Source organism: Lygodium microphyllum, chromosome 3, assembly GCF_053477565.2.
Source record: "Lygodium microphyllum isolate KBCC chromosome 3, Lygodium_microphyllum_v1.1.10, whole genome shotgun sequence".
NCBI lineage: Eukaryota > Viridiplantae > Streptophyta > Polypodiopsida > Schizaeales > Lygodiaceae > Lygodium > Lygodium microphyllum.
In genome coordinates this window covers 104,172,581-104,184,008 of record NC_141137.1, presented here as the reverse complement: position 1 = coordinate 104,184,008, position 11,428 = coordinate 104,172,581, and the positions used below count along the sequence as shown (strand labels likewise).

Genomic DNA, 11,428 nt, shown 5'->3' with positions numbered 1-11,428 from the left:
AACATGATCTCAAACTGCATCTCTTTATCCCACTCTTTGTCAAATACAGGTTGCAAATCTTATCATTCATAGTATTTTGATGAGTGGTGGCTAGAAATGAAAGGTGTAGTAGATGCTACATTTGAGACAAGAGGATAGATTGATGCCATGGCTAAGGGGGTGTTCCATGTGGTTGGCAAATTTGAGAATGACACAAATAAGGTGGACACTAGGAAGGAATGCGATGGGCTCTTTCCTTGTTTTCTAGAGCGAGTGTCCATCATGTAAAAGGAAGTTTGCACTTTGAAAATCTCTGTGGCTAGGTTCTATGGATTGTTGAGCTAGATGGGTCGACGTCTACTTCTGCTTGTTAGCAAAGTAAACGTATTTGCAGAGGACTTTGTAGTGTATTTTGTGTTCTTTGATACTATTGGGCTCTTGCTTCATGAAATTTAATAGCGTTGATCATTGTTTTTGAAGTTTGTAGGTTTTTTTTAAAAAAAGAAGGATAGTAGCATAGCTTTAGCTTTAATTGATTTCATGTTTGTTTATACTCGTTTGTGCTCTCTTTGAAGACATTGCCCTTGTGTGGCTACAAAAGCCTCATTTCCCCAGTCTCACTAAGGTTGGTATATTGTGATTTCTTTCAGGTGCAGTGTGTTTGCCTCTTTTAGATGCAAGGTGGATCATTCGTTGTGGGATCTGACAATGCACACTTTGTGGTGAATGTTCAAAGTATTTTAGATCTTTATTGTGGGTTGCATTTTAGGTCTTTAACAATGTTGTAGAGATACCATTGGTTTCAGACAACCATGCTTTCGAAAAAGAAAACTTTTTTGAAAATGTTTGGGTGGGGAGTGCATATGAGGTGTGCCTTTTCCTTTGCCTTTCTCCCAAGGTTGCTCAATGATGAAAGGGTTTATTGTGGATATTCAGCATTTATTTATTCCATATTCATTGTTATGACCATTCATGGTTTTTGTTTCCTACATCGTGTGTACTCAACATTGAGTTAAAGGTTATATCTGAGACCAAATATGCCACGAGGGAGAGAAGAGAGAGAAGTTGTCTCCCATCGTGTCATCGTTGTCACATTGAAAGTTCGACTGCGATCGAGAGTGCGACGCAGGGAAGGACAAACAATCATGATTGCGGGGACTGCTGAGCGCATGAATGCTGTCCCCCTTATTCTATCTTAGCGAGTGTTGCAACAATGGCTCAGCAGCAGACCGCGCCTTCAGCTAGAGGCGTCTGGATGTTGCCGTCCTCCGATGACGAGGACGAACGGGGGCCAGAGGAAGTGAGGCTCTTGCCTGCAAGTGTATCATCCCCCCCTTCGCTCAGTCGCAGCCGCTGGATGAGAAGGATTGTCACTAACATCGAAGAGCATTCGGCTTCTGTGATTATCCCTGTTCTGTGTGTCTTTGGTAAGTTGTCCCTCATGCAATTTCAATGATTCTTTTGGGGCTTCTTCACTTATAGAGCATGGATCATTTTCAATCACAATTGATCAGCTCGCATTACAGTGTCAAGTACTAGTCTTGAGTTGTGACCGTCAGAATCTTAAGATTCTTACTGTTTGCACGAGTGTTATAAATGTCTCAGAAAATCGTGGTCTCTCCAATCAGCACGGCAAACACTTAATGCAAGATATGTGCAGACTGCAGGCTTTACATATATGCACATCTGGAATTGGACTATGCATTGGTCTGGTTGGCTTTGATAGTGAAGGGACTACTTTAGGAACAAAAAGACAAGATGTGACAGTCACAGTCAAATCAAGGTATTCAATGCAGGGTTAATGGCAGTTGGTAGTATGGGCCGAGTCAAGCACCTCGAGAGTAGAGGATTGATAATTTCTTTCTTTGCTATGGTATGAGGAGGCTAGGTTATGATTCCAACGTGACTTTGCAGGGCAGATCATGGTTTGTTCATCTTCATTATCATCTATATTGATGATTTGGTTTTCACATAGGCCATTTTGAGAACATTGGTCGCATAGAAGAGTTGCTGCGGTGTGAGTTAGAGATAAGAGATTTGGACCCCCTCCACTTTCTCTAGGGCTTAATGCATGTTATCTATTCATGATGGATCTTGAGCTTAGAATATTCGCGAGTGACCTAATAGTGGTTGACCCCTTGATTTGGCTCCTTCATAGTTGGTCACAATGTTCTTTGCTAGTGGTGGCCATCTTAGCGCATTCATGCACCAACCTGTCCTTGTTCATTGGCATACAACTTTTTAGGTTTTGTAATACTTGCATGGCAATTGATCATATATGGAGAGAGGGGTCATTTTGACAAGCTCAATAGTTTTGACCATTTGACTTTTGCCTTAATTGTGATTTTAAGGTTATACCTTGGGGTATCAAGAAGCAACTAATGTGTCTTTTAGAAGTATTAGGCTATAGGACCGCTCATAGAGCTGTGTGGCCATGCTATAACATGATAGAAAATAATTTGTGTCTTGTCTATTATTTTGTGTATTTAATTATGTATTAAATTTGTTTCCTTTGTACTTACTAGATATAAAGAAAAGGGAATTAGAGCTCACCATTGATGAGTGGTTATAGGTTATGGACACATGCAGTTGGTTAAACAAAAGATAGTACACACTTCCATTAGTATGATCCGATTGGATGCTTGTGACTAAAACTCAAGCATATCAAAGCTAAACTCATATATAGAATGGATTAATATCTTGAAGTGTGGGTTAGATTTACGAGAATAGATAGTTACAATTAGCAATATGACACGATCATTAAATTTTTGTACTTTGTGCATGTGTAGGTTGAAAGCTTAAAATGCATATATCTTTGCATGGAAAACTTTTATAAAGTTTTCAGTATTGTAATGTACTCATAAAGAGCTTTTGTATGACACCCGTATTAGGGGCCTCTAAATTTTAGGGGATCTCTAAATTTTAGGAGGTCCCTAAATGTTAGGAGCCTCAGATTGGTAAAAAAATACTAGTTCTATGACATTTTAAAAATAGTAAGTATTGCTTAGTAAATTTGGTTGTTTTTATTCTTGATAATACTTAGCTAAAAAAGAAAGGCTATAGAGAAGAGACAAGTGTCGTGACACTTGTTACACAAGCTTTCAAGTATGCTTCCACTTGTCACACTTTATGACATGTGGTTAGATATCATAGTGTGGGAGAGTTTTAGAAATGGGAGAAATAAAAACGAGAAAAATTGGAGTTTTGACTAAATTTTGAAAATAGAGAAATGGCCTTTTAGATTGTATACTAAAATAAATATGTTATTATGTAGGTATATAAATATATCAATGCCTACAACAACATGTATCCAAATTTCATACAAAACTTTGAGTCTTCAAGTCATATGATCGAAATCATGATTTATTATATTTGTCTCAAGTGAATACTTAATGGTTAAGATAGTTAAGACTCAGTTTTCAAAACTTTAAATAATAAAATAAATTATAATCTATGACTCACGAATCATTTGAAGATTGGCATTAAGAACCATAAAACTAAGTTGCATAATGAGTAAAATTAAGATATATGTAACTGTTTTATGTGAATAATTTGTTGCGAGTACTAGTCATTGCTGAGTATCAACATCAATGAACAATCATAATATCATCATGTGTATGTGTAATGCTTGTAGAGCTAAGAAATGCATTTTATGCTGATTACCCTCTTAAACAATGCTAAAACATGCTTGTTTAATGAAAAACATAAAATGGCTGCGTGGTTTGAGAGAGTTTATATAAAACCCTAATGTGGAAGGGTCCATCCACGTGTGTAAATAGACAACTTACTTCCATTCAATCTTCATTCCTTCTATACAAGTTTTTCATATTCACGTAAAGGATCTTTGCTATCAGCCTTTCTCCATGTGGATGTCCAGTCTTTGTGATTGTTGCCACCACTTTGTTTGCTGCTCTAGCCCTTTTAACTGTTGCTTGTTGCTTGATGCTTCTTTCATTGCTATGTTTGGCCCTAGAGAAGTGTGCATAGGTTAGGTTGGATAGAGAGAAATTCAGCTTAAAAGAGTAGACTTAATGGCAAGGGAAGGGGAAAAAATGTACGAGATTTATATGAGAAGATGAATATGAGGATAGGGTTTTATCTTGAAGTGGTAAAGTAAGATGGACAAAGGGGGTTGTCGAAGGAGAAGATGCAGTGAAAGCTCCATGCCCCTCTTATCTCCTCTTTCTCTTTTACCCTTTTCTTACTTTTTTCTCACTCCCTCTCTCTATATCTTTCTCTTTACACTTCTCTCTCACTTATCTCTCTCTACACCTCTCACTATTTCCTTGCTCTGTATATTTTTTTCTACTCCTCTTCTTCCCTCCCTATTTCTCACCCTATTTCTCTATACTACTACCTCCCTCTCCCTCTCCCCCTCCCCCTCCCCCTCCCCCTCCCTCCCTCCGTGTGTGTGTGTGTATGTGTACTCTTTTAGCCATTGTCAATCCCAATCGACCCCTCTTTTACTACGTTTGGCAATTTTAGCCATCGCTAGCATGCTTGTGTATCTTCATTATTGTCGCCAGGTATCCTATTGCTTTCAGTGGTCTACATTTTGGTCTTCTATACTCTTCGATACGCTCCGACTAGTGGCTATAGCACTTGGGATCCATCTTTGGTGGATGTCACACTTTGATACTCATCGCTTTGCTCTTGAGCATTTTGTACACTTTTACATTCATTTACTGTATTGATTCATTCACTTTAGAGTTCTCCTTCTCTCTGTGCTAGTGTTTGTGTTTTTGCGTTTTTGAGTTGTGCGTTTTGCGTTTTGCATTTAGGATTTGAGTTTTGTCTGTGTCTTTGTGTTGTTGTCATGTTTGTTTCTTGAATGCGGACCCTAGCAATTTCTTCACAGGGTATCAGAGCTGATGCTCTTGTAAAGAGTATCTTGTGGATATTGTGGAGTGCCAGGTTTTGTGTGAGGCACACGAATGACTTGTAATCGAATCACAATGTCTCAGTTACCTATTTCTTGGGACTCCGTGATGACTTATTAGGCTTATCCATCACTGGAGGCCTTGAGGAGGCATTATGGACTCGATGAAGTAGATGAGAGCCCCACCTTCACCTTCACTTTTTGTTTTCTTCTATTTTAGACTTAAGTTTCATGAGAGGAGGATTTTGAAGAGTACTTGCGCATTACGTATAGTCGATCGTACACCCCTCCTACTAGCGTTGCTATACCATTTAGATCAATTAGTGAGATTGGTCACCTCTTTGATCATGGAGGACATATGACATTTGGGATGATTGGTGACCCATCTTCTTCATTTCAACTAGGTTCAATGTTAGGTTCGTACAATTCCTTTGAGTCGTATAAATCAAAATCCTCTCTTCTTTCTCCTTTTTTTGTGCAAGTTCGGGATGATTTTGTGTATGTAAATGCCAATAGAGGAGGCTCTCGAAGTAGGCATCCTTCATTAGGTATATCTACATATTCTGTTTCATTTGAGCATGTAAGCCACTCTTCTTAAATTCTTTCCATCCCAACCACCTTTTCTAGCCGACACCTCAATTTCCTTGCTTCTTCATTCCAAACCCTTGGATTATACTCCACATCCGCATCCTCCACATTGGGAGTTGTAATATCCATTCGTGCTCCTAGCACATTTTCATTCTTCATTCCATACTTACACTTTTCTATCCCTTCACTTCATGGTGCATCATTAGGGGAAATGGCACCCTTTAACATTGTACTCTCCACTTACCCTCAAGCCAAGCCTCTTTGCACCGTGGGGCCTTGTTACAGGGCATTCCACCCTTAACCATGGTTCCCTCCATCTTTTTACCATTGGTGAGCATATCATCTTCCATTGGGACGACTTGTTAGAAGTGGTATATCAATTGAAGCATAAACAAGTACTGAAATAAACTGTTGAACACAAGACAAAAGAGAAGAGAAGAAAGAGAGAACAAAAGAACATTGTAAGAGAAGAGAAACTCAAAGATGTGCTCAAGAAATGGAATCTATATATCAAACATGAGATAGTCGCGTATAACAATGAGTCATTGGCTTCATGGGCACTAGCATCGACTCCTCTCTCCAATGGAAGTCCACCTGAAGAATGATGATGATTATGATAATTGAGGAGAAGGAGCCTTCAGAATATATAGGCCATAAATGTGAGTTGTGACCCTCATAAATGCTGGTCAGCCACCATTAATACTGGCTGATTGGCATGAAAAATGCCAATTTGGCATAAAATGCCTAAAATCCATATAAATGTACCCAATCCATTAGGCATACAGAGACTCACACATGAGTTGACAATCTTGCTAATACTCTCTCTGAGATCGTGGGTGACGTGATACAATATAATGATACAATGATAATGGCACATCACAGTATAACATAGAACCACTAGAGTAGAACCATGGATACCCAAGTAGTGGGTAATCAAGCCACCACCAAGGTGCCTTTGAGAAGCATGAGGTCAATCATCAACGTCGATTGTACTAGCTTTTGCGAATAGAGAAGAACCAAAGTATGTCTTTGTGTCCGCCATTTATGTCTCACAAAAGCATATAAGACCATCTTGTCAAAAATGCCTTTGAATTTATGTGACCATGGATTCCCCACCTTTGGCTAAACCTAGGACTCAGGAGCCAAGCCTGCTCTTTGTCAAATATTAGCCCATTACGAATATGGATGTCAATCCCAGCTTTAGGATTTAAACATGCTAGACTTCGATTGATGCGTTAGGGATGTCCCTCTTTGGAACTTGTGCATTTGTATACCTGTACAGATGAGGCTTGGTAGCTCCATCTCATCACCCTCTCACACTTCCTCTTTGGCATTGGAGAGTTGTGAGAGATGATTGTATCACCTAGACTAGAAAGTAGTAGAGGAAGGGGCAGTCAGAAGCGGATCCCTTCTGTGCCTTGGCTCGAGGATTGAAGTTGGAGTCTTAGGAAGAGGATGGCTTGATGGCCCTTCTTACCACAGTGATAACATTGGCCTTTGATTACTACTTCTTGTCGCCCCTCTTAGAAGTGACGAAAGCCTCATTGGAGCCTCCATAATGAGACGAAAGCCTCCCCGGTAAACACAAAGATGCCTTGTGCTCAAGTAGCATTAAGGATATATATGTAAAGCTCACAGGTGTAGATGATGTTTGGGCTCTCGAAGCATTCGCCACTCCATCAAACTCTGGGAGGAGCTTGTAGATTACCGTTTCCACGAGATGCGCCTCTCGAAAGGTAGATTGCATGTGTTGAAGCTGGTCCTATACCTACATAGCATGAAGCAAAAATAAGTGGATAGTGAGACCCAAACTTCATTTGCTGAAGCTGTCCATAACGGGTCATTGCACGCATGGTGGAAGGTGCCTTGTACAACATCTGAAGCTTCGACTATACTTCAGGAGATGTCTTGTAAGAGGTAATTGCCGTTAGAATCTCTTTAGAAAGACATCGAAGAAGAGCAGAATAGGCGTGTGCATCATTCGTATTCTAGGTAAGTACCACTTCCTCATGGCTGTCCTCATCAAAATCTTTGGGAATAGGAAAAGGGTCTTGAGGATGTGGAATAGCTCCACAAACAATGTACGATATCTGCTTTTGCACAAACTAGGCTTTCATCATAGTAGTCTATGTAAGGTAGTCAGGTCCATGTAACTTATCATCTACAGAAGTGCATGAAGGAGCCATCTAGAGAGGATAAGAAGAGAAGATAGAAGGTAGACAAACAGAGGAGACAACCAATCAAACAACACAGATTGTAGAAAAAATAGAGTTCACACATAGTATTCATAAGCTGATCACTGGCGCAGGTGGAAAATGTAGGGTGCTGGGCTGAAAATGTAGGCAGTAGTTGATCACACACAGGCTGAAACCAACCAGCAACAGGTTGCCTAATCAGCAAATAGAGGAAAGACCTGAAATCAGTAGAGAAATTGCAGCAAGAACCTATGAGTGTGCGCAATGGAAGAAGGAACTTAAACGCAGAGGATGAGAGAGAGACAGTGTGCAAGAGAAGAAGAAGACGAACCGAACAAGGAACAAATGCTGAATACAGAAAGAGGACTGATCAGTCCCTGCATGCAGTCCACATGTTAGTGAGGGCACTGGATCAGGCTGATCGGTGATGATGATGGCAGCACCGAAGACGGAGGAAGATGACAGAGTCAGAGTGTGCACCTGCCAAGGAAGGAGGGAAGATGATAATCTAATTCACTACCAAGTAGGAAATGACTATAAATAGCCAAAAATTCCAAAAACTGGCTGACCTGAAATTTGGGGCAAAAAATATGGCCGACTAGCATTTAATGCTGGTAAAAATGCCAAAAATGCCAAAAATGCTAAGAAAAATCTTGGAAAGGATGGACAATGTCCGATAGGTGAGGCATGTTGAAGAATGTAGAAACTGCCCGGAAAATGCACATAAAATCCTAATTGGAGGAGAAAATGCACTAAAATGCAATAAACTAAGTGCTCTAGAATGAGCTACCTCCCTTGTCAAAACAAGTGATAGACAGGTCAGAGCTCCTAAAGTCCTTGTTTGACTTAGATTGAGGCTCATAGACGAGATGACAAGGCATGACAAACATGGCTGCTAACAGAAACTAGATCCTACAATTTGATACCATGTCATAAGTGGTGCAACAATGGAAGCATAAACAAGTGCTGAAATAAACTGCTGAACACAAGATAGAAGAGAAGAAAGAGAGAACATAAGAACAGTGCAAGAGAAGAGAATTCAGAGATGTGCCTAGGAAATGGAATCTGTATGCCAAACATGAGACATTCGCGTACAATAGTGAATCACTCGCTATATGGGCACTGGCACCGGCTCCTCTCTCGAACGGAAGTCCACTTGAAGACTGATGATGATTATGATAACTGAGGAGGAGCCTCCAGAATATATAAGCCATAAATGTGACTCTCATAAATGTTGGCCGATAGGCATGGAAAATGCAAATTTGGAATAAAGTGCCAAGCAAATAAAATGCCTAAAACCCTTTGACCTCTTAAGACAGAGGGAATCCCATCCTCTGCTTATGATGTGTCATCTCACATTCCTTGGGTCACTCCTACACAGGGATTCCCATCCTTTGCTCCATGTGTTCCTATCCCTCCACCATGGGCTCCTCATGCGGTTATCATGTCCATACCCGATCAGTCCATACCCACATTTGGATCCACTGTGCACACTTCTTGTATGCATGGTGGGCACTCTAGGATTACTTCCCAAGTGTACTCCACTCCCCTACCCTATCCCTCCTATCCACCTTATCCCCACGCCTTATCCATCTCCTAGCACTACCACTCTTGTTGCAATCGCCAAGCATGCCTTTTATGAATAAGACTTATTTTGATGGGTTGAATTTTGCTACTTGGTTGATCTTCATGCAACAAGTGCTTGAATCTTAGGGACTTTGGGACCTCATTGTTGGTCTAGAGCCTATGCCGGAGCCTCAATTAGCTCACCCTAATCTCGTACATCAATGGACAGTGCACAATGCCGCAACCAATGTTGAGTTAATGCAGGGGTTGCTTCTGGAGTTCCTCTCAATTACAACATTTTTCCCTTGCATTTGAGCATTGGAGTCATTTCATTGACCGCTATGCGGCGCAAGATCGGACTTGATGCATCTATCTTGATTTTGAGCTTTAGGAGTTTTCCATTAAGGAAGGGGATGATTTGAAAGTCAAGTTGGCTAAATATCGGTAGTTACTCATTGAGTTTGCCTCTACTGGCTCCTTGAAGTTAGACGATAAGGCAAGCTAATCAAAGGGTGACACCTCTTTCTGCGACGGAACCAAAGAAATAAAACCCATTTGGCAATAACTCCCTAAGAAAAATAGGTTTTACACACACTGCCAAAGGTTGGATCATGTGAACGAGTGTCGTACCAAGGCCCAGGGTCTTCCACCTAGAAAATCGGAGTAGATTGCTACTGCCGTCTCCACTCTAGCTGGCTAGTCCTGTGGGGCTATCCCTCCCACTGTTGCACCGTTTGCTCCATCTATCCCAGTGGCTACTAGATATGTGGCACACAGACAATCTTAGTAGTCTATATCTTTCACTACTCTTAAAGGATTAGTTAATTGGTCTGCTAGTACCGATCTCATTGCACTTAACATATCCACTTCACATTTACCTTCATCTAGGACTACCTCACCACCTCGTTTGGTGTTTCATTGGCAGAGCCTTGTCAGTGGGCATACGTGATGGTGGCCACATCCTTAGATTTGCTCCATCTTTGCACTCTCAGGTCTTTAGGCCATTGAGTTGGGCCCATAGGATTTTGTCCTTAGATCTTTTTTCTTAAGTCTTTTACTGTATTTACACACACATATGCACATTTGCATCATTGCATTGTTCATTCAGTCAGCTTTTGATTTCAACTTTGTTTTGTTTTTTGAAGCATCTCACTATTGACCTTTGTACTTGTAGATCTTTATCTCTTTTGTAGGTTTTTGTTTTTAGTGTAGGGCTAACATGCAAGTTTGCGCCAATCCTACTTGGGCTGGAGACTTGGATGTGTGTCGATCCATTCATGGTTTCATCATCCTAGGAGTATTGCTCTTCTACCAGCATGGAGGCTTTCCCTCTCGAGGTAGATCGTGCAACATCTCTATTGATGCTATCATGGTGCTTCTATCTTGTTGTTCTAGTTGGGATGCTTCCTAACATCATGATTCTCGACACCACATGAAGATCGACATTCAACTCCTTTTCCTCCTTCGGCATCAATATCCGTGATTAAGAGGGGATTGCCACTCTTCTTGGTGTTCTCTAGGTTCCTTCACTTGTCTTCGACATCGACCTTTCCTCCCTTGCTATACTTTCTTCTTTGCATTGCATGATTTTATCATCTTTCTAAAGGCTGCTTGGGCAAGTAAACAATTTCTCCATGCAAGAGACCATCGAAGTGGCACTTGTAACATGAGGATTCTGTGCATGTAGTATCCTTTGCATCTCATTGTGCAGAGCACCTCTAGACAGATCTTGAGCTATCTCTATTGAAGGTTCTTCCACCATATCGTCACCCCTTTCGTCGTCATCAATACTCTTGAGTGGATGGGTAGCTTGTTGGTTTTGTGATGGGTTGGACCTAACCATTCCTTCTCATTCTTTCGTTTGATATAGTTACTTAATTGACTACAAACTATATCTTCAAACACCTTTATATTTATTTATTAAAAAAAAAACCACACAATTCATTATGGTTTCAGTTGCCTTTGTAAGACTTGGTAGGCCACTAGGCAGCCGATGTGCACCCTTTGTCCGATGTGCTGTCCTCTTTGGGTGGCTACTTGGACTCCCTTGGTAAGATATCCATCGTCTTTGTAGTCTTGGTAGGCCATTGGGTAGCCACCGTGTAGCCTTTGTTCGATACCTTGGGTGCTTTAGGGCGGGACGCCTTGGGTAAACTTGAGTTAGACTTTCTTTCTAGACTTGTTTTCGGCTTAAGAGGGTATGTTGAACTAAGAAATGTAT

At 40.8% G+C, this 11,428-nt stretch overlaps 1 protein-coding gene across 1 annotated transcript in view; it reads left to right on the top strand.

The window, feature by feature from the left end:
• Positions 1–991: 991 nt before the first annotated feature.
• The window catches only part of LOC148038695 (E3 ubiquitin-protein ligase APD2-like), a 60,887-nt gene continuing 50,450 nt past the window's right edge, over positions 992–11,428 (top strand). The window contains exon 1 of the mRNA XM_087674364.1: positions 992–1,406. Within this exon, the coding sequence (XP_087530490.1) occupies positions 1,193–1,406 (214 nt within the window). The 5' untranslated portion in view covers positions 992–1,192. The remainder of the gene's footprint in view (positions 1,407–11,428) is intronic.